Source organism: Microcaecilia unicolor, chromosome 4, assembly GCF_901765095.1.
Source record: "Microcaecilia unicolor chromosome 4, aMicUni1.1, whole genome shotgun sequence".
Classification (NCBI taxonomy): Eukaryota; Metazoa; Chordata; class Amphibia; order Gymnophiona; family Siphonopidae; genus Microcaecilia; species Microcaecilia unicolor.
Genome location: NC_044034.1, coordinates 177125951 through 177153218, shown reverse-complemented (window position 1 = coordinate 177153218; position 27268 = coordinate 177125951). Strand labels below are relative to the sequence as shown.

The window sequence follows — 27268 nt, the reverse complement described above, 5'->3', positions numbered from 1 at the left end:
TGGACTCTTTTGGGGGGAAGGCCTACCATTCTGCTATGCTCATTTCCAAAATCCAATCTTATCAGCTCTACACGAGCATTCATATGCAGAACAATGTGCAGTAGTTGGCGGACTTGGTGGACAAGCTTCCTTCTGAGCAGGCCAAGCCTTTTCAGCAGGTGGTCAGGCAGCTGAAGGCGTGTCGTAAATTCCTGGCCAGGGGTGTTTACGATACTTTTGCTGTCACATCCAGGGCTGCTGCTCAAGGTGTGGTAATGCGCAGACTCTCGTGGCTGCGTGCCTCCGACCTGGAAAACAGGATCCAGCAGTGCCAGGGGGATAATATTTTTGGTGAAAAGGTCGAACAAGTGGTAGAGCAACTCCACCAGCGGGACACCGCTTTCGACAAATTCTCCCACCGGCCGCCTTCAGCATCTACCTCTTCAGATAGACGTTTTTACGGGGGAAGGAGGACTGTTCCCTATTCTACTAAGCGTAGGTACAATCCTCCCTCTCGCCAGCCTGCTGCCCAGGCTAAACCCCAGCGTGCTCGTTCCCGTCAACAGCGTGCGCCTCAACAGGCCCCAGCAAAAGCAAGGGACGAGCTTTTGACTGGCTCCAGCAGAGCATAGCCGAACTCAAAGTGTCCGTGCCGGACGATCTGCCGGTCGGGGGGAGGTTAAAGTTTTTTTCACCAAAGGTGGCCTCTCATAACCTCCGACCAGTGGGTTCTCCAAATAGTCCGGCTGCGATACACCCTCAATTTGATTTCAAAACCTCCAAATTGCCCTCCGGGAGCTCAATCCTTCAGCTTCCATGACAAGCAGGTACTTGCCGAGGAACTCTCCACCCTTCTCAGTGCCAAAGCGGTCAAGCCCGTGCCACCGGGGCAGGAAGGACTGGGATTCTATTCCAGGTACTTCCTTATGGAAAACAGGGGGAATGCGTCCCATCCTAGGCCTAAGGGCCCTGAACAAATATCTGGTCCGAGAAAAGTTCAGGATGCTTTCCCTGGGCACCCTTCTTCCCATGATTCAGAAAAACGATTGGCTATGCTCTCTGGACTTAAAGGACGCTTACACTCACATCCCGATACTGCCAGCTCACAGGCAGTATCTTCGATTCCGTCTGGCACTTTCAGTATTGTGTGCTACCCTTTGGTCTCGCCTCTGCGCCCAGGGTGTTTACAAAATGCCTGGCTGTCGTAGCGGCGTCTCTACGCAGACTGGGAGTGCACGTGTTCCCTTATCTCGACGATTGGCTGGTGAAGAACACCTCCGAGGCAGGAGCTCTACAGTCCATGCAGATGACTGTTCGACTCCTGGAGCTACTAGGGTTTGTGATAAATTATCCAAAGTCCCACCTTCTTCCAGTCCAGAAGTTAGAATTCATAGGAGCTCTGCTGGACTCTCAGACGGCTCGTGCCTACCTTCCCGAAGCGAGGGCCGACACTCTTCTGTCTCTCGTTTCCTGAGTAGGGACGTCTCAGCAGATCACAGCTCAGCAGATGTTGAGATTGCTCGGCCACATGGCCTCCACAGTGCATGTGACTCCCATGGCCTGCCTTCACATGAGATCAGCTCAGTGGACCCTAGCTTCTCAGTGGTACCAAGCTGCTGGGGACCTAGAGGACGTATTCCTGCTGTCCACGAGTTTTCTCCAATCCCTGCATTGGTGGACAATTCAGTCCAATTTGACTCTGGGACGTCCTTTCCAAATTCCTCAGCCACAAAAGGTGCTGACGACAGATGCGTCCCTCCTGGGGTGGGGTGCTCATGTCGATGGGCTTCACACCCAAGGGAGTTGGTCCCTCCAGGAAAAAGGTTTGCAGATCAGCTCCTGGAGTTGCGAGCGGTCTGGAACGCTCTAAACGCTTTCAGGGATCGGCTGTCCCAGCAAATTATCCAAATTACTACTACTACTACCACTTAACATTTCTAAAGCGCTACTAGGGTTACGCAGTGCTGTACAATTTAACATAGAAGGACAGTCCCTGCTCAAAGAGCTTACAATCTAAAAATTCAGACAATCAGGTTGCCATGTATTACATCAACAAGCAGGTGGGCACCGGATCTCGCCCCCTGTGTCAGGAGGCCGTCAGAATGTGGCTTTGGGCTCGCCGGAACGGCACGTTTCTTCAAGCCACGTATTTGGCAGGCGTACTCAACAGTCTGGCCGACAGGTTGAGCAGGATAATGCAACCTCACGAGTGGTCTCTCAATTTGAGAGTAGTACGCAAGATCTTTCAAGCGTGGGGCACCCCCTTGATAGATCTCTTTGCCACTCAAGTCAATCACAAGGTCCCTCAGTTCTGTTCCAGACTTCAGGCCCCACGGCAGGCTAGCGTCGGATGCCTTTCTCCTGGATTGGGGGGGAAGGCCTCCTGTATGCTTATCCTCCCATACCTTTGGTGGGGAGACTTTGCTGAAACTCAAGCAAGATCGAGGCACCATGATTCTGATCGCTCCCTTTTGGCTGCGTCAGATATGGTTCCCTCTTCTTCTGGAATTGTCCTCTGAAGAACCGTGGAGATTGGAGTGTTTTCCGACCCTCTTTACTCAGAACGAAGGGGCGCTTCTGCATCCCAACCTCCAGTCCCTGGCCTTCATGGCTTGGATGTTGAGGGCGTAGATTTTGCCTCTTTGTGTCTATCCGAGGGTGTCTCCCATGTCTTGCTTGCTTCCAGGAAAGATTCCACGAAGAGGTGTTATGCTTTCAAATGGAAGAGGTTTGCCGTCTGGTGTGACAGCCAGGCCCTAGATCCTCGCTCCTGTCCTATACAGACTCTGCTTGAATACCTTCTGCACTTGTCCGAGTCTGGTCTTAAAACCAACTCTGTAAGGGTTCATCTTAGTGCGATTAGTGCATACCATTACCGTGTGGAAGGTAAGCCGATCTGGGGACAGCCTTTAGTTGTTAGATTCATGAGAGGTTTGCTTTTGTCGAAGCCCCCCATCAAACCTCCTACAGTGTTATGGGATCTCAATGTCGTTCTCACCCAGCTGATGAAACCTCCTTTTGAGCCACTGAATTCCTGCCATCTGAAGTACTTGACTTAGAAGGTCATTTTCTTGGTGGCAGTCACTTCAGCTCGCAGAGTTAGTGAGCTTCAAGCCTTGGTAGCTCATGCTCCTTATACCAAATTTCATCATAACAGAGTAGTCCTCTGCACTCACCCTAAGTTCTTGCCGAAGGTGGTGTCGGAGTTCCATCTGAACCAGTCAATTGTCTTGCCAACATTCTTTCCCCGTCCTCATATCCGCCCTGCTGAACGTCCGCTGCACACATTGGACTGCAAGCAAGCATTGGCCTTCTAACTGGAGCGGACACAGCCCCACAGACAGTCCGCCCAAATGTTTGTTTCTTTTGATCCCAACAGAAGGGGAGTGGCTGTCGGGAAACGCACCATATCTAGTTGGCTAGCAGATTGCATTTCCTTCACTTATACCCAAGCTGGGCTGACTCTTGAGGGTCATGTCACAGCTCATAGTGTTAGAGCCATGGCAGCGTCAGTGGCCCACTTGAAGTCAGCCACTATTGAAGAGATTTGCAAGGCTGCGACGTGGTCATCAGTCCACACATTCACATCTCATTACTGCCTCCGGCAGGATACCCGACGTGACGGTTTGGGTAGTCGGTGCTACAGAATCTGTTCGGGGTTTAGAATCCAACTCCACCCCCCTTGGCCCATTATTATTCTGTTCCAGGCTGCACTCTCAGTTAGTTGAATAAGTTTAGGTCAGTCTCAGTTATGTCCTCGCCATTGCGAGGCCCAATTGGCCAATGTTTGTTGTTTTGAGTGAGCCTGGGGGCTAGGGATACCCAATCAGTGAGAACAAGCAGCCTGCTTGTCCTCGGAGAAAGCAAAAGCTACATACCTGTAGAAGGTATTCTCCGAGGACAGCAGGCTGATTGTTCTTGTAACGGGTCCGAAAATCAGGAGGCGAAAGACAAATTGGTTCCAAAACAAAACAACTTTTATTGCCAGCAATTCACACAGCACCGAGTACAATCTCAGAATACTGTGTGTCGAGCGTCATCTGACACTCGTTCTTATACAGATTACTGGTCATGCGCATAAAACGCATCATACGTCACACACACACATGCGCAGTACAGGCACATGCGCAATACATTAGTAGTTCTGTAGTTCTCACAGAGAAAAGATACGTCAGTTTCATAGCTTTCATAGAAATTGTTACTTTGCAAGGAAATGTAACTTATTGCAGTGTTCCAGCACATCTACACAATACAGCCTCTATGCATGGATCACGAGACTGGGCTGGCAGAGCCAGCTGCCTTCCATACAACCCTAAATTGCTGACTACTACAATTTGTTATCTAGCTGCTGGTTAGCAAATACATACTACTAGTAAAAGTCTAAACTGCACAGGTTTTGGTCTTAGTCTAGGCTCATTATATGTAAGGCACAAAAGGTCCAGTGCATTAATAAAGTATGGCTAAAAGGCCAAAAGCAGAGGTAGAGTCCATAAGTATAAGTCCAACAGTAGGCACAAAACATGAGGTTGTTCTGGTGGTCAGTAGTATTCATAGTATTCGAGTAGTATCCAGCGTTCCACCCCTTCATTCCCCCCTTTTGATACTTGAACATCCATCTGGTGGAGAGTATCACCTCCATGAACCCTGAAAAAGGAAAGAAAGGACAAGGATAGTTAGCGAGGGAGGCAACAAGCGAGCCCTAAGCCCTTGCGCAGCCGTTGGTTGCTTCGCCGGGGTTGAGACGGAGGGCCCCTAGTGGAATCCCCCCCCCTTTGTATCCGGTCTTATGCTGACACAAGGGTACTGGCCCATTAAGTGACTCAGGAGGTGAAAGATGCACGTCAGCCACAAGGTGCTTCATCGTCAGCTTCATCAGACTGGGGAATGGGGGAGTACATCTGGAGAGCCATAAGTTGGGCAGCAGCACGGCGGTCAGCGATGCTTTCCATGGTGGAGCGGAGACACCTGAAAACAAAGGGGAGAGACAAGGGTATTAATAGGCAGGACAGCAAAAACAGGCCCCCCATGACGAGGAGACCCTTTAGACTCCCGGAGGTCGGCAACCAGCTAGTTAGGGAGGAGGTCCAATCCCAAGCGCTGTTCCAGGTTTGGACGGGGACGTGGGCCAATTTGACCATCCGGTCAGTTATCTCGCTGATGACTTGGCTTTGGTCATCAATCTGTAAGCAGCAATTACTGAGGTTAAACTTGCCACACACCCCGCCTTCCTGGGCCAAGAGGTAGTCAAGAGCCAAGCGATTTTGGTAAACTGCGGTAATAAGCTTAGTGTTCTGTCGGGCTAGAATGTTGAGGGCAAAGGCCGAATCATTGGTGAGGATCTCGAGCACTGCCTGCAAGCGGATAATGCGGTTCAGCATGTAGATAGGAGTACGGTACCCGTATGTACCATCTTCAGCCCATGTGGCTGGTCCATAGTAATGAATGATACGTTCTGGCGGCCACTCGTTGTCCTTCCAGTCTCCTATCTGGACTTTGGGTTTGGTGCTTGGGAGGGACCGTTTACGTCTGCCAATGTTATCAGGTCCATTTTCCATGTAAAGGGGAATGCCCAACGTCTCGCCGACTCGCAGGGGCAGAAGGAAGAAACTAGGTCGGACGGTGCCCAAGAGACAGGTACCGTACCAGCGGGCCGGGAGCTGTTCATAGGCCCTGCGCCCGCAAATATAGTAGTAGCCCTCCGGGGCTACCCACTTAAGGGAGGCATTCCCTCCGTGTGTCCATGTTGCGTTCAAGGTGGGTTCAGTCCAGATGGGCTCCGGGGCAGGCAGGCGGTCCGTCTGCCACCAGGTATGTCGACTCCCGTTAAACTGAAGGACCCCCGTGCAAGCGGAATCTCCCACGGGTACAGAATAACGCTGCGATGGCGCTCGACTAGCGCAGAGGGTACCTATGATATTGGTTCTCAGGGCCCACTCGTACGGCTTCGGGCGCTGGGGAAAGGTAATGTTGGTGGTGTTGAGCGCATCCCATGTCTGTTGTCGGATCTCCCTCGCTTCCCAAGGCCATTGCTCACCCATATCGGTGCCTCCACAGACGAAACAGTTGGTAATCCCCAGGGAGAAGGCAATGTTTTCGGCCAGGTTAAGGAACATATTCCGCGCTTCTGGGGAGATGGGGAACTTAGTCGCTGTTTCTTCAGCGCGAGCGATTTCATCGAATACCTCTTGGTACCCAACGACAGTAGTCTGGTAGTGCGTGGGAGGCTTTGTTTCGAGGCTTTGATATATGGTAATATACGTCAGCGGATCCATTCCTCCTCCCTCAATGCCAAGGCCCCACGTTCCTCTCCATGGCATGTCGTGGCCTCGGATGGGCCAGTCTAGGGACACATAGTTACCAGAACCTCGACGAAATTCGCCCAGGCCGGTGCATCCGGTATATCCTCCTCCCGTGTAAGCGCATACTCGTTCCCAGCCCGAGGCTCGGGTGTCGCCGGCACACGGGAGCCAAACCCAAGGGGAGCAGCATCTCATGTCTGGACTGAAAGGGCAGACATACTTGTGGTCGTTCACATATGCCTCACGCCAACTTTGGCTTCCACACTTACGGGACCAAGGGTGTTTGTCCATGGCGGCGCAAACGTCGAAGGTGAGTGTAGCCACAGTTTGGGTACCGCCAGCAAGGATGCGAGTGGAATTGACGTAATACAGAATGCCATCCCCCTCAACCCCCGGAGGCCCGGCCACATACGCAGGGAGTCCTACACTGAGGGTGACATTGTAGTATCTTGGCTTGGTGGGGCTATGGCAGACGGTGAGGTTGCCTTGAAGGCACCTGTGGAACTGTTGGAGGCCAGCCGAGGTGATGATGGCGCAAGTCGGAAGGAGCCGACAACCGCTGTCCGGGGGCTGCGACTGGTGGATGAGGGTGGTGACTAGGTGGTACCCTCCTTCTATACGATGGCGCACCAGGCGCAAACATTCAGTACAGTTCTGGCTCGGGGGTGATAGCTCGGGACTGAGCAAAGGAGGAGTAGTAGACTCAGCATCATCATATATATGGTGGGAGGTATCCGAGCCTTTGCAGCAAGAAGATGATAAGGCCCACGATTATGGCTACAATAAACGCAGAGCCAAAGACGCAGTGGGTCCAGAAGCTGAGGTCCTGGTGCTGGGCAGGCATGGATCTTCGGTTCACATTTTTCTGAGGGTCAGCCGCAGTGGAGCGTCAGGATGTTGATGCGCAGTCCAACGCTTCGGGGTGCTGCTAGTAGGAGCAGCAGGCTTCAGTCGGGTCCAATGTATCCACACTGGGTTTCCTGCAATTTTAACAGCGGTCGGGGTCGTTAGGAGAACAAGGGAGGGCCCTTTCCATTTGGGTTTCAGACAGTCCGATTCATCCCACTCCTTTACCCAAACCTCATCCCCCACCCTAAACTGGTGTGTAGGACTGGTGAGGACTAAGGGACCTACACTCTCAGTGTATTGTTGGATGTCCTGCACTACCTCGCGTAAGGCTTTCATCTGTCTCACTAAGGAATTCTCGCCCTGTATCTGCAAGGAGTCGGGAAAAGAGGGTAGTGGTGGTGGTCTAGCATACATCATCTCATAAGGAGTAAGGCCTGTGGCCTTGGGGGTGCACCTCATATGTAGCAAGGCCAGTGGGAGCAGGTCGGGCCATTTGGCCTTTGCCTCTTGGCATAGCTTGGCTAGCTGATTCTTCAGGGAACGGTTAGCTCTCTCCACTATACCGCTGCTCTGGGGCCTCCAGGCACAATGCAACTTCCAGTCGAGGCCCAGTCTCGTACTGAGCTGTTGTGTAACTTCGCTGGCGAATGCAGGGCCGTTGTCGGAGTTTATTTGCTTGGGGAGGCCGTATCTCGGCAGAATGTGCTGGATCAATAAGGAGGTGACTTCCTTCGCCATTTCCGTTCTGGTGGGCTGAGCTTCAATCCATCCAGTGTAGGTACACACAGCGACGAGGATGGCTTTGTAGCCCCGGGCCGGGGGCATATGCGTGAAATCAATCTGGCAAACGTGGAATGGGCTAGTGCCCCGGAGAACATGGCTTGGCGTCGGACCGGGTCCCGTCCTTGGATTGTTCCGAGCACAGGTTAAGCATTGACTGGAAGCATTTTTGGTCCACAGAGATAATTTGTTAATGTAATAGGTCTTCTCGAGCAGGCGTCCCAGAGCGTTCTTGCCTAGGTGGGTTCGTTCGTGGGCCTCCTTGGCCACGGTCCACGCCAGGGCTTCGGGTATCCATATGCGTCCGTCTTGTAGCATCCACCAGCCATTGCGTGACTCCAGGCCCTCTTGCCGGGCCCATTCCGTTTCTTGCGGGGCATAGATAGGGATCTCGGTGGGGAGGTGAACAACGAGTACAGGGTCAGAGGAACAAGAAAGGTAAGGGAGTTGACTTGCTCTTTTTGCAGCGTCGTCTGCCCGCTGATTTCCCCGGGCGATAGGGTCCGTTCTCCCGGTGTGGGCCCTGCAGTGCATCACAGCCACCTTCTTCGGTTTCCATACTGACTCGAGTAACTGGCAGATCTCAGCGGCATTTGCAAGTCCTTTCCCCTCAGCTGTCAGAAATCCCCTCTCCTTGTACAAGGCTCCGTGCACCTGGAGGGTGAGGAAGGCGTATTTGGAGTCGGTGTAAATGTTAACAACTTTTCCTTCAGCCCACAGGAGGGCTCGGGTGAGGGCGATCAGCTCCGCTTTCTGGGCTGATGTTCCGGGTGTCAGAGCCATAGCCTCGATCACATGGTCCTCAGACACCACCGCATAGCCTGCCCTTCGAATTCCCTCTATCACCTGGCTGCTTCCATCGGTAAAAAGGGTGATGCCCCCTTGCCAGGGTTGGTCCTTCAGGTCAGGTCTGCTCGAGTGCACAGTGGCCATTACCTCTTCACAGTCGTGGAGTGGTGATTCAGGGGCCGGAAGGAGGGTGGCAGGATTGAGGTTGGTCGTGTCCAGGATCCGCACCTCCGGATTTTCGCACAGGAGGGCTTGGTATTTAACCAATCGGGAGTTAGTCATCCATCTGGGTCCGTGGCTCTCGAGTAGGCCGCGGATGGTGTGAGGCGTCGTCACAAAGAGTGTTTGGCCAAAGGTGAGTTTATTTGCCTCGTGTATCAGCAAACAGGCAGCCGCAATGCTTCGGAGGCAGCCCGGCCATCCTCGTGCCACATTGTCCATGCTCTTGGAGAGGTATGCTACAGGGCGTTGCCAGGTGCCGACCAGTTGGGTGAGGACTCCAAGTGCCAATCCCTTCTTTTCGTCGATGAACAAGTGGAACGGCTTAGTCACGTCTGGCAGTCCGAGCGCTGGTGGGGCCACAAGGGCATCCTTAAGGTCCTGAAGGGCTTTCAGTTCGTGTTTCTCCCACCGGAGATTTTGGCCCTCGAGTTCAGGTCCTTTCAGTTTGGCATACAAACTGTGGGTCAGGATGGCAAAGTTGATGATCCAAATGCGGCAATATCCAGCGGCTCCGAGGAGTGCCCGTAGTTCCTTCTTATTTGCAGGAGTGGGTTGGTTGCGGATAGCTTGGGTTCGGGGGATACCGAGCCTTCGGGTTCCTTCTCGGAGGCGAAACCCCAGATACTCGACTTCGATCTCGCATATCTGTGCCTTCTTGCGACTGGCCCGGTACCCCTGGGCTTCCAGGGTTTTCAAGAGGTAAAGGGTAGCTTCTGCACAGTCCGTGTACGTTTCACGGGCCACCAACAGGTCATCCACGTATTGGACGACCGGCCCATACTCGTCCTGATACGTCTTCAGGTCCTGAGCGAGTTGGTCGCCGAAGAGGGTGGGGGAGTTCTTGAATCCCTGGGGGAGTCGTGTCCAGGTAAACTGCTGCTTATTACCAGTCTGTAAGTCTTCCCACGTGAAGGCAAACAATTTCTGGCTGTCGGCGGCAAGGGGGATGGAGAAGAAGGCGTCCTTCAAATCAATGACACTGTACCACTTAGTCTGGGCTGGCACTTGGGCGAGAATGGAATAAGGGTTCGGTACGAGGGCAACTATGTCGGCTACCTGGTTGTTGACCTTTCTCAAGTCTTGGACGGGCCTATACTCCGACGTTCCTGGCTTCTTCACGGGCAATAATGGGGTGTTCCAAGCAGATCTGACAGGTCTAAGGACCCCTTGCTGAAGGAGTTTCTGTAGGTGTGTTTGCATGCTATGCCGGGCTGCATAAGGGATGTGATATTGTCCTTGGTTGACAACTTGGGCATTTGGTTTGAGTTCGATCCAGAGGGGGATGGCATTGACGGCTAGTCCACCAGGGTTCACCTCCGCCCATACGTTGGGCACCTCTTCCATTAGGTCCCTTCTCTGTTGTGCGAAAGGGGTGTCCTGGTAATAGCGGCCGTCGTCAGGGCCTGCAATAAGGGGGGCATATAGTCTCCATTCCTCCCGCACCGGGCAGAGGAGCGTCACTGGTTGGTCTTCGAAATGGGCTTCCACTTCGCCCGTTGGTTTGAACTTCAGGGTGGCTTGGAGTTTGCACAGTAGGTCGCGGCCAATCAGGGGGACGGGGCACTCGGGGATATGGATGAACTGGTGAGACACCATCGTCCCACCGATCTGGACTTGGCGTTCCCTGAGGAGGGGGGCTGTGAGCGATTTTCCAGAAGCACCGATAATTGGTATGGTTTCTTTTGTGGCCGGGGCGATGGCAGTGGTGATGACGGAACGTTGGGCCCCCGTGTCTAGGAGGGCCTTCATCAATTGCGTCCCCACGCGGATCTCCACCAGAGGGTCAGTGGGGACTCTGCCCTCCCGGTCCCTTCATGCCGTATGGTCCCGGGTGGCGTCCAGAGCCATCTGCCATTCCTGCTGTTCGGCCCGTTCCCGGCCGCGGCCCCGTCCTCGTTGTCCTTGTCTGGGGCCCCTTGGGCGGTCGGTGTCTTCCCCCTCTCTCTTCTGGTCCCGCGGTTTCTCCGGGCAGTCCGCCCACCAGTGCCCTTCCTCTCGACAGTTTGCGCATTGGTTGCGTCCTAAGGGGGACCGTGTTCCCCTCCCCCCTCGGCCTCTACCTCTGCCCCGTGGCCTGGACCCTAAACGTTCTTCCAGCACTGTGGCCAACACATCCGCATTCTCGCGCATCCGCCTGGTGGACTCCTTCCGGGATTCGGCCTTCTCTTCTTGGTCGCGGTATCCGAACACGCGATCAGCTATGGCCTTCAGTTGGCTGATGCCCATCCCTTCAAATCCTTCGGTTCTCTGGAGTTTCCTCCGTATGTCGGGTGCTGACTGGCTAACAAAACTCATGACCACTGTGGAGACGTTTTTGGGGTCCTCGGGGTTTATTGGACTATGTCTCCTGAATGCGTCCATAAGGCGCTCGAGGAAGTCCCCCGGGCTTTCATTCTTCTGTTGGACTACATTGTGAATTTTTCCCATATTGGTAATTTTCTGCTTTCCCTTTTTAAGGGCCGCCAGGTATGCCTGTTGGTACCGGCGAATGACGGCCTGTCCCTCCTCGGTCCGGTAGTCCCATGCAGGGACCGCGGTAGGGGCTTCTGTATCTAGGATGGCCTGTACGTTAGCATTTCCCGGGTTGGCGTCTCGGATCGCTTGTTCCATATTTTGCTGTAGGAGGCGGCGTTCTTCAGTGGTCAGGATGTGGGCGCTCAACTGCCTGAGGTCGGCCCACGTGGGATTATAACTGTAAATGATGCCTTCTACCAGTTCTATCAGTTGTTCGGGTTTCTGATCATAAGATGGTCCGTGCAGCTTCCAGTTATATAGGTCAGCGCTGGAGAAGGGGACGTGGCTGTAGACGGTCGACTGAATGGGCTGGGCATCGGCCACTGGGTTAGGGGTGTAGGTTGTAGACTGCCGGACCGGGTATAGGTTAGTCACTTCTGTCCTCCGGGAAGCCGGAAGTGTACTTCTCGGACTCGACTGGGGGTATCGGGTAACGGCTTTCAATACTCTTTGACTCTTCCTGTTAGTTGTGGGGTCCGGGATTATAGCGTCTCCAGTGTCCGACTCGGACTCGGAGGCCTCAGCGTCATCTGGCCCATCCGACAAGTCCGCGAGGTCGGGGTATAGGGGAACGTATGGAGGAGGCGCCACATCATCTTCGTAGGCTTCCGTGGTAACAAGAACTGGACCCTTAGGGGGCACCTTTTCGGGCGGGCCCTGAGCTTTCCCTCGGCCTTTCACGGGTGGTCTAGGTTTGGGAAGCGCACTGGTAGCACGGGGCGTGGCCTTATTGTTCTTGGCGGTAGTACGGGGCGTGGCCTCTGGGGTTCTGACGGAAGGGGCGGTGGGCGTTATAGGGGCGGTTCCCCTGGCCTTCGGAACGGCAGCGACTGCCGGAGTTTGGAGAGCGAAGGCCGGGGTTCGTTTGGCTCCCCGCCCCTTCCTTTGTTTTATCACCATAAGGGCGGCCTTCTCTACCTTATGTTGGGCCCAGTCGGGCGGGTCTCGGACAACGCTTAACCACGCCTCAATGTAGGGGATGTCCTCTGGGCACCCGGGGTTTCCCCCAACTATAACAATATTCATGACCGCCGCCACCTTTTCGTACTCAAATGACCCTTCCGGGGGCCATTCGGCAATTCCTAACCCGGGCCACATAAATTGACATCGCTGTATCATCCCGGCCCTACTGCATTTATCTTGGTCGAACACTTCGCTAAAGTGTTCCGTTATTAAGTCTAGCGGTGTGGAACCACCCCCGCCCATCCTAACCTGAGTGCCAAAGGATAGGAGACAGACGAAGGGGAGAGGGATGGTGGAGGAGTAAGGGGTCTCGTTCCACCGGACACAGAAGGGTCAACACTCGGCCTGACCAGGACGTGGTCGCCCAGCCTGGAACTGCAGGCCCAATCACACAACTTTCACACACAACAAGAAACCCTCCCGTACGGTTTCTTCGCCCAAGCCTAGTGAGGTTCCGGGACCTAGTCCGTATTAGTCACTGGCTAAGAGGGTGATCAATCCTCTTCTTCGGCCCTTTACCGAGCCGGTCACTACGTCGAGTATACTCGCCTGTCCGTCGTCCCAGCAGGCCGCGCCGTCGTACGCGTCTCTCCGGAGAGGAAAAAGGAAAAAATGAGAAAGCTGTTTTGTCGGAGCCACACAGTCCCACCTTCAGCCGGCCGGAATTGATCGGCCCTCCCGCCGTGAAGTGGACGCTGAAGTCAGCGGTGGCCACTAACCACTTTCCCGGCCGGGGGAGTCGGTGAACCGATCCGCCTGCAGTGGGAAGGGGAAAGAATATAATCCGATTTCCCTTTCTACTCCTGTCCCATCTGGGGTGCCAATGTAACGGGTCCGAAAATCAGGAGGCGAAAGACAAATTGGTTCCAAAACAAAACAACTTTTATTGCCAGCAATTCACACAGCACCGAGTACAATCTCAGAATACTGTGTGTCGAGCGTCATCTGACACTCGTTCTTATACAGATTACTGGTCATGCGCATAAAACGCATCATACGTCACACACACACATGCGCAGTACAGGCACATGCGCAATACATTAGTAGTTCTGTAGTTCTCACAGAGAAAAGATACGTCAGTTTCATAGCTTTCATAGAAATTGTTACTTTGCAAGGAAATGTAACTTATTGCAGTGTTCCAGCACATCTACACAATACAGCCTCTATGCATGGATCACGAGACTGGGCTGGCAGAGCCAGCTGCCTTCCATACAACCCTAAATTGCTGACTACTACAATTTGTTATCTAGCTGCTGGTTAGCAAATACATACTACTAGTAAAAGTCTAAACTGCACAGGTTTTGGTCTTAGTCTAGGCTCATTATATGTAAGGCACAAAAGGTCCAGTGCATTAATAAAGTATGGCTAAAAGGCCAAAAGCAGAGGTAGAGTCCATAAGTATAAGTCCATCAGTAGGCACAAAACATGAGGTTGTTCTGGTGGTCAGTAGTATTCATAGTATTCGAGTAGTATCCAGCGTTCCACCCCTTCATTCTCACCAACCCGCCCGCCTCCCCTTTGGAGTTGTGTGTTCCCTTGTCTTTGCTATTTACTGGACTGGCGAGCACGCTCGCGTTCAGGCGGGAGGACGGTCACCCATGCGCACTGTGCATGCGCACACGAGGGCTAGGAAACGTTGTTGCTGGTGAAGATCTCCGATCGGAGGGGCTGCCGTGGACATCGCCCGCTTGTGAGAACAATCAGCCTGCTGTCCTCAGAGAATACCTTCTACAGGTATGTAGCTTTCATTCTATGGATGGATGTGAGCCAGGAGTTCATTTATATCCATAGCTGCATTTAGTTCAAAATGGCTGCTAACCTGTGGCATTTATCACAGGTTAGTACATTGGCCTCTGTGTGAGTATGGGTTCAGGTCTAAATTTAAGCTGTCTGGTACAAACAGGGCAATAAATGTTAAAAAAAATTGCTGAAGTAAAATTATATTAAAGGAAAAAACCCTACAGCAGTACATATCTTATTTACATATATTGCATAATATATATCATATACTTGCAAGTTAGTGATTTTAAGTGTGATTGGACAACCGGGGAGACCAATGTGGATCAAAAATCAGTGCTCACCTTATGAAGGTTTGTTGACGTGTGCAATGATTGATTTTTAGGCTTATTTAGGTTCTTTTGATCCATATTGGTCTCCCTGGTTGTTAGAGCACACTAAAATTGCTAACTTTAAGGTGTGTGATATATATTATCCAATATATGTGATAAGATATGTTCTGCTGTGGGGATTTTTTTATTTATTTATTTTGTTTTGTTGGTGTAGAGAATTGGCTTGTAAAATACCTATATAGAGCTGTGGCTAAAGCCAAATCTAGGTGTTAGAACTCTTGGAGGAATGATTCTGCATCACATTTATCGTCGGATCTGAAAGGTTTGAGCCTTTAATATGTATTTGTTCCGTGTTTTGCTAAGGCTATGGATTAAAAAGCCATGTCAGAACCCATACTGGAGAAAAGCCATACCGCTGCTCAGAGGAGAACTGTACAAAGTCATTTAAAACATCAGGAGACCTGCAGAAGCACATCAGAACTCACACAGGTACAGCTGACAGTATGGCATTTTTTTTTCCACATGGTCCAAGCCCATTTAAAAAAAAACAAGCCTGCGAGACACAGTTTTAAACAGAAGCAGAGATGACCTAGTTGCATAGGAGAACTGCTGATTTTTAAAAAAACAACATGTACTTGAGTTAAAGGTTGATTAAGGGCATGTCTGGGATGTGTTGGTGTCTCTGCTTGTACTACTTTATAGTATTTATTAAACAAATCCTGTAGTAACCATGACAGCACTGCATTATGTAACTTTTTCTTAACCAACTTCCAGCTTGGACAGGAAGAACAGCAGGAGCTCATTTTGGGGAGTGACATTGAAAGTCTCTAGGCAGCATGATCTAGAAATATCCCAGAATGTTTCAAACCTCGGGGTTTGCCTTCTCATATTTCTTATCCGCATCCCTTTTTGGAACTGTCACAGACACACATGAACAAAACAGACGAAGGGCATTGGCAGGACTTGAACAATAGCAAAAGAAACATTGATATGTAAGAAACCAGAAAGAATTTTCTCTCGCATTTGACAAACCATCTTGTTTAACTGGGACTGCAGAAGACAGACTTGTGCACTCGGTTGTACTTTCTGTATTTTATTTAAAGAAATGCTAGCGTTTTGTAGAATAAACATCAAGGAACAGATGCTTTTTACTTTCTAAGGGTAGGACCAATATCAGCTGCTAAACCTGAGGCTAGAAACTTCCCAGGAGCAAGTTACTGACCTCTTTGTGGTTCCTGTAATTTTTCCTCCTCCTCCTCCTCCTTCCCACTGGTGCAGTCTGCTGGAATGGAGTTCGTTTTCTGTCATTTCTGTTCACAAAGAAGTGTGTGTATGTGTGTGTGAACAACAAATGTGGAAAACAAATTGCACAGGCCTAGCTTTCTAAGAGAGAGAACAGACAGTCTAAACCTCTTTACAGCCAGTCTCATCCATTTGCACAGTCCAGGAATTTGTTCTTGCACTCTTTATCCAGTTTTCTCTGTCAAAGACGCAGTAACTGCTTTTCAGAACAGAGCCTGAGGTTTTAGTAAAACTAGGTTTTTGACCCAAATTGTTTTCCTGGGGAGGACAGTCAGTCTCTGACTCAGTGGCGTAGCCAGACTTGACATTTTGGGTGGGCCCAGAGTTAATATGGGTGGGCACTATGTATATAGGTATGAGTAGTGTTTCTTGGGATACTACAAAATAAGGCCTTAGAATGCACTTGATGATGGATTTCTAAGTAGTCTCCCCCTAACAGCTGCATCAGCGTAAACCACATACATAACAGAAAAACCAATTTTTTTAAATATAATTACATTTTCCCATATCTTAAAATTGACCCGACATAAGTCTACTACAGTGGCAAACCTCTCAACACACAACAGGATCTTGCAATATAAATACACAGGAAAGATGTATTCAAATTCTGGTAGCACCTCAATAATAGCAATACAAAATCCCTTAACTGTCAGGTACTTTGTGAAGTAACACTAAATCCTGCAAAGAAACTTCTTAGAGCCTATGTTGCAAATCTCAACACCAATTCTGAACCACGAATACCAATAACAGTACTTTTATAAATGCAGCAGTGCATATACATAACAGCAATACACTTCCCATTGGAAAAGTCAGACAAGTCAGACTCATACAACCCGACACAACCTACATGCCAGCAGAATCTCTCACCTTGGTCACATGCAGAGCACATAGCAACTCTCATCAATTACAGAATAGAGGACCAAACATTAGCAATTGTCCTGTAGACTGGCATCAGTCCATCCCTGCCCTTCAGCCTGGCATCGGCTTTTCCCTTCCCTACCCCACCCCACCATCCATCTCCATAGCCCAGCATCAGCCCTTCCTACCTTACCCTCTTCCCCATTTTTCCCCGTAGCACTGTATCTGCCCTTCCCAATCATTCATCCCATAGATAAGCCCTACCATAACCCCCCACCCCGCCCTTTAGCCTAACATCAGCCTTGTCCTACCCCCTACCCATCCTCCCACGGTCTGGGATCTCTTCCCCCAACCATGAAGGACACCAGCATTAAATATAAGACTTTTTTTTATGTCCTGGGCACTGCAGAGCCCACCTCCACCCAGAAACCTGCCTATATTAAATTTAAAACATTTTTTTTTTAAATTTGTAACCTGGGCCCTGCAGAGAACAACCCCCCAAACTCATCAACATGAAAAATATACAACCTTTTTTAGATTGCAACCTGAGCATTATAACAAATTTATTGTTGGTGGGCTTCTGGGTGGGGGTGGGCTCTTCTCTGCCTAGTGAAAAAAGGTATATGAAAATTATTAAATATGCCTTTTTTTTTTTACCTAGGCAGTGAAGAGCACACCCCCACCCACCATTACATTGTACAGGATGTTAAAATTAAAAAAATTTATTTGTTTTACCTGGCCTGGGCAGCTGGGCTTTGGTGGTGGTGGAAGATAGTGGAGCAGACAGAGCACAATAATTGTGCTCTTGCTCCATGTGTTTTGTTGTGGGGCCACGGGGGAGTGCTGCTGAGGCAGGGCAGACTGGCAGAGTGGAGGAACAGGAACCGCGATGCGACGATAGCCGGCACAGACTCCCCTCCCATGCAGCACTGCGGTGCCGTTGCGCATGAGGGAGGGGAGGAGCAGAGCTCAGGGAGTGAGGTGAACGACAGAGTAGCGGCGCCAGCGTCTAACAGTACAATGGCTGCAGCTGCTGCACTAAAAACAAAATTAGGCAGAGGAGGACCGGACAGCTGCTGGCTGCCTGGGTGGGCCTGAGCTGAAATTGGGCGGGCCTGGGCCCACCCAGGCCCACCCTTAGCTACGCCCCTGCTCTGACTAAAGGCAGAAATGAATAGTCAGCTTCTCTTTGTCTGGGCCTTGGGTTTTCTGTGTCAGGTGGCTCAGAAGAAAAGGTGAAATATTGTGCATCATATAAAATATTGTGTTGGCTCAGCCACAGCAGTGACAGATGAATAGTTGCTCTCTTTTCAGTGTTCTTTAATCAGCTATTGTGATTGGATTTTATCAGAACGGGGTCCATAGCAATGACCATATTTAACTTCCTTATGTTTTATGTTTAAACTAGCCATTAAGCCCGTTAAAACGGGCGAGATTTGTGTTTTGCAAAATGTAATAATTCTCACCTCCATCCATCCATGTCCAGCAAACCTCCTCTCTCCCCTGCCCTCCCCTCCCCTGATCCTTGTCCAGCAACCCTGTTCTCTCCCCTGCCCTCCCCCCCCATGTCCAGCAGCCCTCCTGTATCCCCTGGTCTCGCCCTGTACACCAACCATCCTCTCTCCCCTGCCCTCCCCCTACTACTACTACTATTTAGCATTTCTATAGCGCTACAAGGCGTACGCAGCGCTGCACAAACATAGAAGAAAGTCCCTGCTCAAAGAGCTTACAATCTAATAGACAAAAAATAAATAAAGTAAGCAAATCAAATCAATTAATGTGAACGGGAAGGAAGAGAGGAGGGTAGGTGGAGGCGAGTGGTTACAAGTGGTTACGAGTCAAAAGCAATGTTAAAGAGGTGGGCTTTCAGTCTAGATTTAAAGGTGGCCAAGGATGGGGCTCAGGAAGTTTATTCCAGGCGTAGGGTGCAGCGAGACAGAAGACGCGAAGTCTGGAGTTGGCAGTAGTAGAGAAGGGAACAGATAAGAAGGATTTATCCATGGAGTGGAGTGCATAGGAAGGGGTGTAGGGAAGGACGAGTGTGGAGAGATACTGGGGAGCAGCAGAGTGAGTACATTTATAGGTTAGTAGAAGAAGTTTGAACAGGATGTGAAAACGGATAGGGAGCCAGTGAAGGGCCTTGAGGAGAGGGGTAGTATGAGTAAAGCGACCCTGGCGGAAGACGAGACGGGCAGCAGAGTTTTGAACCAACTGGAGAGGGGAGAGGTGACTAAGTGGGAGGCCAGCAAGAAGCAGATTGCAGTAGTCTAAACGAGAGGTGACAAGGGTGTGGATGAGGGTTTTGGTAGAGTGCTCGGAAAGAAAGGGGCGGATTTTACGGATGTTGTAAAGAAAGAAACGACAGGTCTTGGCAATCTGCTGGATATGAGCAGAGAAGGAGAGAGGAGAGTCAAAGATGACCCCAAGGTTTTGAGCTTAGGAGACAGGGAGAATGAGAGAGCCATCAACAGAAATAGAAAACGGGGGGAGCGGGGAGGTGGGTTTGGGGGGGAAAATGAGAAGCTCGGTTTTGGTCATATTTAATTTCAGATGGCGTTGAGACATCCAGACAGCAATGTCAGACAAGCACGCTGAAACTTTGGTTTGGATGCAAGGTGAGATATCCGGGGTAGAAAGGTAGATTTGGGAGTCATCAGCATAGAGATGGTAAGAAAAGCCATGGGATGAGATTAATGAACCAAGGGAAGAAGTGTAGATAGAAAAGAGGAGGGGACCAAGAACAGAACTCTGAGGTACGCCGACAGGCAGAGGGATAGAAGTAGAAGAGGATCCACCAGAGTGAACACTAACGGGGTGCGGAGGGAGAGGTAGGAAGAGAACCAGGAATGGACAGAGCCCTGGAATCCAAGTGAGGACAGGGTATCGAGAAGTATGCTGTGATCGACAGTGTCAAAAGCAGCAGAAAGATCAAGAAGAATGAGGATGGAATATTGACCTCTGGATTTAGCCAGTAATAGGTCATTGGAGACTTTAGTAAGCGCAGTTTCGGTTGAGTGGAGAGGGCGAAAACCAGATTGTAGTGGGTCAAGAATATAATGTGAGGAGAGAAAATCAAGGCAGCGGCGGTGAACAGCACGCTCAAGTAATTTGGAGAGAAAAGGAAGGAGGGAGATGGGTCGGTAATTAGAGGGAGAAGTATGGTCGAGTGAAGGCTTCTTAAGGAGAGGTGTGACCACAGCATGTTTAAAGGCAGCAGGGACAGTCGCAGTGGAAAGTGAGAGGTTGAGAGTGTGACAGATAAAAGGAATAAGAGCAGGAGAGATGGCATTAAGAAGGTGGGTGGGAATGGGATCAGAGGAACAGGTGGTACATTTTGAGGAAGAAAGGAGAAGTGTAGTTTCCTCAATAGTAACTTCAGGAAAGGAGGAAAGGGAATGAGGGGAAGGAGAGAGAGGGGAATGGACTAGTGGAGGGAGAGGTGGTGAGGTAGAAAAAGCAAGGTTTATCTTTTGAACCTTGTTGTGAAAGAATTCAGCAAGGGTCTGAGGAGATAATGAAGGGGGATTGGGGGAGGGGGCACCTTGAGGAGAGAGTTCAATGTAGTGAAGAGAAGTCGAGGATTAGAGCCAAGAGAGTTGGTCAGTTGGATATAATAATCCTGTTTGGCACGTAAAAGAGCAGATTGGAAGGAGGTCAGCATGAACTTAAAGTGTAAGAAATCAGCAAGGGCCCGAGATTTCCGCCAGAGGCGTTCGGCGGAGCGGGTACAGGAACGTAGGTAGCGGATATTAGAAGTCAGCCAAGGTTGGGGTTTTGTACGCCTTACAGGGCGGGTCATCAAAGGTGCAAGAGTGCCTAAGGCAGAGGATAGAGTATTGTTGTAAGAAGAAACAGCCTCGTTGACAGACGTGGATGGTGCCACAGTCTTTCCCTTGGCCTCCCCCCCCCCCCCCCCATCCACCAACCCTGCTCTCTCCCATCCTTTCCCCCCATGTCCAGCAACCCTCCTTTCTCCCCTCCCCTCCATCGATCCATGTCCAGCAACTCTGCTCTCTCCCCTGCCCTCCCCCCCCCCCATGTCCAGCAGCCCTCCTGTCTCCCCGGCCTCACCCTGTCCACAACCCTCCTCTCTCCCCTGCCCTCCCCCCATATCCAGCAACCCTCCTCTTTCCCTTGGCCTCCCCCCTGCTCTCTCCCCTGCCCTCCCCTCATGTCCAGCAACCCTCCTCTCTGCCCTGCTCTCTCCCCATGTCCAGCTACCCTCCTCGCCGCCGCTCCCTCCCCCCTCCGTGCCGGGCCCCCTGCACTGACATGAGAGCGCCTCTCACCTCCATGTGAAAGCGCTGCAGGCAGCAGCAGGGGGCCCAATAAGGAGGGGGACGGCGGCGGCGACAACGACTTCGGGGATGGGGGGGTGGAGGTTGGTGCGCCAGCGATGTTGCTTCTTCGGCAGCAACAGCATTTGTTTCCCTCTCTGTTCCGCCCTCTGACATCATCACGTCTTGATACGAGGGCGGGACAGAGAGGGGAGTCTCTACTGCGCATTTGCGGATGAGTCGGTCACTTGTCATTTATATGTTTGATACGAATAAGTGATCTTAGCAGATCGAGTTTTAAAAAGTAAAGATCATCCACAGGGTCCTTCTTCAAGCACTTTTTTATGCTATGAGAGTTATAGATATGACCGGATGATGCTATTGTCAGTAGCACAAGGTGCCCTTATGTTTACATCTAATACATTCTTTATTTTCCTTAGGTGAGAGACCCTTTAAGTGTCCCGTTGAGGGCTGTGGCAGGTCATTCACAACATCTAACATTCGCAAAGTTCATATTAGGACGCACACTGGGGAAAGACCATATTACTGTACAGAGCCCGGATGTGGAAGGGCATTTGCTAGTGCAACGAATTATAAGAACCATGTGCGGATACACACAGGTACTCCACTAGCGTTTCACAAGTTGTATGATATATTAAAGGAAAAGCTGAACAAAATAACTTTGCTATGTTAACTATTAACTTTTTACTTAAAAAAAAAAAAAAAGTTGGGGTCAATATTCAAAACAATTGAAATGGCCAGGAGAGGCTCCTAGCCATTTTAATAACTTGTGCAGGGCTATCCAGGGATATTCAGTGGCACCTAACCAAATAGTGCCACTGAATATCTCCTGCAACTGCTCATGCTGAAACCAGCTAGTTTGTTGGTAATCCAGGGGCGGGTTAGAGCAGAACCAGTTAGTGATTTTCAGTCTGCTAACTAGCTAAGTAAGGGTTTTTTTTTGTTTTTTTTTTTTACAAAGGCACGCTAGCGTTTTTAGTGCACGCTAAACACTAGTGACACCCACAGGAATATATGGGCGCTTTTAGTGTGTGCTAAAAATGCTAGCGCGCCTTTGTAAAAGGACCCATAACTGTGTAAAGTTAGGACAGAAAAGTTGTTCTAACTTTATGCTACACGTTCATTAGGCATCAGCTGAATATTGGCCGGTGCCCGGTTAGCTTCTGGGTCAGCAGTCCTACCTGGATATGCAAATGCTAGGAGTCTAAGAAATAAGATGGGAGAGTTGGAATATATTGCACTAAATGAAAAATTGGATATAATAGGCATTACTGAGACCTGGTGGAAGGAGGATAACCAGTGGGACACTGTCATACCGGGGTACAAAGTATATCGTAGTGATAGGGTGGACCGGACTGGTGGAGGGGTAGCATTGTATATTAACGAGAGCCTTGACTCAGATAGATTACAAATTCAGCAAGACACAAATCACACCTTTGAATCATTGTGGGTTGAAATTCCATGTATAAATGGGAAAAAAACGGTGATAGGAGTGTACTACCGTCCGCCTCGCCAGGATGAGCAGGTAGACGCAGAAATGATAAAAGAAATCAGAGACGCGAACAAAATGGGCAGTGTGATAATAATGGGTGACTTCAATTATCCAAATATAGACTGGGTAAATGTAACATTGGGACATGCTACAGAGGTACAATTCCTTGATGAAATCAAGGACAGCTTTATGGAGCAGCTGGTGAAGGAGCCGACGAGAGAAGGAAAAATTCTAGACTTGGTCTTTAGTGGAGCGCATGATCTGGTGAGGGACGTTATGGTACTGGGGCCGCTTGATAACAGTGATCATAATATGATCAGTTTTGATATCGACCTTGAAGTAACTGTACACAGAAAGTCAAATACGTTAGCGTTTAACTTTAAAAAAGGAGACTATGATAAAATGAGAAGAACGGTTAAAAAAAAACTTAGGGGGGCAACTGAGAGAGTAAAAACTGTACAACAGGCGTGGACGCTGTTCAAAAATACCATCCTGGAGGTCCAGGTCATACATATTCCGCGAATTAGAAAAGAAAGACGAAGTCCAAAAGACAGCCGGCCTGGTTGAAAAGTGAGGTGAAGGAAGCTATTAGGGCTAAAAGAAACACCTTCAGAAAATGGAAGAAGGAACCGTCTGAAAATAACAAGAAGCAGCATAAGGAGTGTAAAAGCAAATGCAAGGCGCAGATAAAGAAGGCCAAGAGGGATTACGAAAAAAAGATAGCATTAGAGGCAAAAAAACATAGTAAAAATTTTTTTTCGGTATATTAAAAGCAGGAATCCGGCAAAAGAATCGGTTGGGCTGCTGGATGACCGAGGGGTAAAAGGGGCGATCAAGGAAGACAAAGATGTAGCGGAGAGACTGAATGAATTCTTTGCTTCGGTCTTCACCGAGGAAGATTTGGGTGGGATACCGGTGTCGGAAATGGTATTGCAAGCGGACGAGTCGGAGAAACTTACTGACTTCACGGTAAACCTGGAGGACGTAATGGGGCAGTTCAGCAAACTGAAGAGTAGCAAATCTCCTGGACCGGATGGTATTCATCCTAGAGTACTGATAGAACTGAAAAATGAGCTTGTGGAGCTACTGCTAGTGATATGCAACTTATCCTTAAAATCAAGTGTGGTACTGGAAGATTGGAGGGTGGCCAACGTAACGCCGATTTTTAAAAAAGGCTCCAGGGGAGATCCGGGAAATTATAGACAGGTGAGTCTGACGTCAGTGCCGGGGAAAATGGTAGAGGCTATTATTAAAAACAAAATTACAAGTATAGTTGGGGGGGGGGGGGGTAAAAATGTTAAAAAGTTTGATGACTGTAAGCAGTGGTGTATATTTGCTGTGTTACTACCGTGAGTGTTGCAATATTGTACTGAAATCGTTGTGATGAGGTGGATTTGTACTTTTTGATTCATCAATAAAAATCGTTAAAACATAAAAAACAAAATTACAGAGCACATCCGAGGACATGGATTACTGAGACTAAGTCAGCACGGCTTTTGTGTGGGGAAATCTTGCCTGACCAATTTACTTCAATTCTTTGAAGGGGTAAACAAACATGTGAACAAAGGGGAACCGGTTGATATTGTGTATCTGGATTTTCAAAAGGCGTTTGACAAGGTACCTCATGAAAGGCTACAGAGAAAATTGGAGGGTCATGGGATAGGAGGAAATGTCCTATTGTGGATTAAAAACTGTTTGAAGGATAGGAAACAGAGAGTGGGGTTAAATGGGCAGTATTCGCAATGGAGAAGGGTAGTTAGTGGGGTTCCTCAGGGGTCTGTGCTAGGACCGCTGCTTTTTAATATATTTATAAATGATTTAGAGATGGGAGTAACTAACGAGGTGATTACATTTGCTGATGACACAAAGTTATTCAAAGTTGTTAAATCGCGACAGGATTGTGAAAAATTACAAGAGGACCTTACAAGACTGGGAGACTGGGCGGCTAAATGGCAGATGACGTTTAATGTGAGCAAGTGCAAGGTGATCCATGTGGGAAAAAAGAACCCGAATTATAGCTACATCATGCAAGGTTCCACGTTAGGAGTTACGGACCAAGAAAGGGATCTGGGTGTCGTCGTCGATAATACACTGAAACCTTCTGCTCAGTTTGCTGCTGCGGCTAGGAAAGCGAATAGAATGTTGGGTATTATTAGGAAAGGTATGGAAAACAGATGTGAGGATGTTATAATGCCATTGTATCGCTCCATGGTGAGACCGCACCTTGAGTATTGTGTTCAATTCTGGTCGCCGCATCTCAAGAAAGATATAGTAGAATTGGAAAAGGTGCAGCGAAGGGCGACTAAAATGATAGCGGGGATGGGACGACTTCCCTATGAAGAAAGATTAAGGAGGCTAGGGCTTTTCAGCTTGGAGAAGAGACGGCTGAGGGGAGACATGATAGAGGAATATAAAATAATGAGTGGAGTGGAACAGGTGGATGTGAAGCGTCTGTTCACGCTTTCCAAAAATACTAGGACTAGGGGGCATGCGATGAAACTACAGTGTAGTAAATTTAAAACAAATCGGAGAAAATTTTTCTTCACCCAACGCGTAATTAAACTCTGGAATTCATTGCCAGAGAAAGTGGTGAAGGCGGTTAGCAGAGTTTAAAAAGGGGTTGGACGGTTTCCTAAAGGACCAGTCCATAAACCGCTACTAAATGAACTTGGGAAAAATCCACAATTCCAGGAATAACATGTATAGAATGTTTGTACGTTTGGGAAGCTTGCCAGGTGCCCTTAGCCTGGATTGGCCGCTGTCGTGGACAGGATGCTGGGCTCGATGGACCCTTGTTCTTTCCCAGTGTGGCATTACTTATGTACTTATGTACTTGGAGCTGCATGTGCCCCAGCATTTTAATACCTGGGGTTGTCAGCCCACTGCTGGAAGTGGCTTTTAATCCTCTCACCGCCACGGCCTGACTATCCAAGCATATTTACCAGATTGTATGTGGGAAGAGGGTATTTTGATCTTTATTCTCATGTTTCTTGGGCATTTCTGTGAACATATTCATTATTCTCCGAGGACAAGCAGGGTGCTTGTTCTCATGACTGGGTTGACGTCCACGGCAGCCCCTCAAACCGGAGTAAAAATCTCGCGGGAGGTCCCGCACGCAGGGCATGCCCACCACGCATGCACGACCTTCTTCCCGCCCGTGTGCGACCGTTCCCGCTCAGTTTTTTGCTTTCCGCGCTGGAGAGAGGCACGTCTTTGTCCCTCTCTGTGTCAGCCCCGGAAAACCGGTTTGCGGCCTAGTCCGCGCTTTTACTTTTCTTTTTTCTTGTTGCGCGTTCGCGCCCCTTTATTTAAAAAAAAAAAAAAAAAAAGGTTTGTTTTTTCCTTCCCCTTGTCGAGTTTAGTCGCAGGGTCGCCTCGTCGCGGCCTTGTGGCTGTGCGGCCGTTTCTTTCTTTTTCTGGTGTGCTTTTCACCGCCACCATCAACGATTTTGATCTCACTGACGCGATTTTTCCGTCGATGTCCTCGAAGGTCCCGAGCGGATTCAAAAAGTGTGGTCGGTGCGGCCGGCAGGTCTCGCAGACCGATCCTCATGCTTGGTGCCTCCAGTGCCTTGGCCCGGAGCATAATTCCAAGGCGTGCACCTTGTGTCTCAGCTTGCGGAAGCGGACGCAGGTGGTGAGGCAAGTTCTTCGGGACCGTCTTTTTGGAACTTGCGCCGGCCCTTCGACGTCAACCTCGATGGCATCGGTGTCGACGGCCGGGTCTTTGGTATCGGTACCAATGTCAACGTCTTCGGCACCGACTATGGCACCGACCCCAGGAGCACAGGTTCCCTTGGCCTGACGACCTGCCAGCGACGGCTGCGGTGAGCAGCCGCGTGGGCAGTCCGCCCCAGCCACTCCCGCTGCTCAGGGCCATCGGGACCGAACCCTGTCGGATCCGATCCCTAGAGGCCGTGGAGACTCCACCTCTTCCTCTTCAGTGCTGCGGAACGCCAATGACGGGCATCGGAAGAAAGCTGCCAAGAAGCACCGTCATCAGTCGCCCACAGCGCATGGGACTGGCAGCTCCGGGATGTCAAGAGAAGACTCGACCCCCAGGAAGCGGCAGCGCTGGGAGGAGCACTCCCCCTCTATCGAAGAGGTGTCGATGCGCAGGTTGTCGGGTACCCCGGTACTGTCTCCTGGACCCGGGCAGCTTCCAGCACCGACGCCCGCACCGGCCCCCCTGCCTCTCCCGACAGCGGGCCTAGACGAGTGCCTCCAAGCCATCCTTCCGGGGATCCTGGAAGGGCTGATGCGCCAGGCCTTGCCGGCACCAGGGGTGCTTGTGCCCTTGGTGCAATTGATGGAGGCGCCGGTGGGCTCTGGTCCGGTGATGAGGTCTTCGACGCCGCTTGCGGCACTGGTGTCGATTGCCACTCAGGTGGAATCCCCGTCTACGTTGATGGAGGGAACTTCATCCCCGCCGGCGCGGGAGTCCACCTCTCGACACCCTCATCGAGGATGTTGTTCCTCGCAGTCAAGACGGGCCTGGTTGCGGTCTGAGCTGAGAGAGCTCATGTCTGACACCGAGGAGAAGGCCTCGTGGGGGGAGGAGGAGGACCCAAGATATTTCTCCTCCGAGGAGTCTGTGGGCCTTCCTCCGACCCCACACCTTCACCGGAGAGGAAGCTCTCGCCCCCTGAGAGCCTCTCTTTCGCCTCTTTTGTTCAGGACATGTCTATCAGCATTCCCTTCCCAGTGGTTACTGTGGATGAGCCGAGTGCGGAGATGCTCGAAGTCCTCGACTATCCATCACCACCTAGAGAGTCTTCCACGGTACCGCTGCACAATGTCCTCAAAGAGACACTGCTTCGGAACTGGTTGAAGCCATTATCTAATCCCACCATT

At 50.4% G+C, this 27268-nt stretch overlaps 1 protein-coding gene across 7 annotated transcripts in view; it reads left to right on the top strand.

Moving 5' to 3' along the window:
- Window positions 1-27268, top strand: part of ZNF143 (zinc finger protein 143) — a 229103-nt gene that overhangs the window by 151095 nt on the left and 50740 nt on the right. For all 7 annotated transcript variants that reach the window (XM_030201000.1, XM_030200999.1, XM_030201006.1 and 4 more), the window contains 2 exons: window positions 14828-14953; window positions 21342-21521. In XM_030201000.1, coding sequence (XP_030056860.1) covers window positions 14828-14953; window positions 21342-21521 — 306 coding nt within the window. The remainder of the gene's footprint in view (window positions 1-14827; window positions 14954-21341; window positions 21522-27268) is intronic.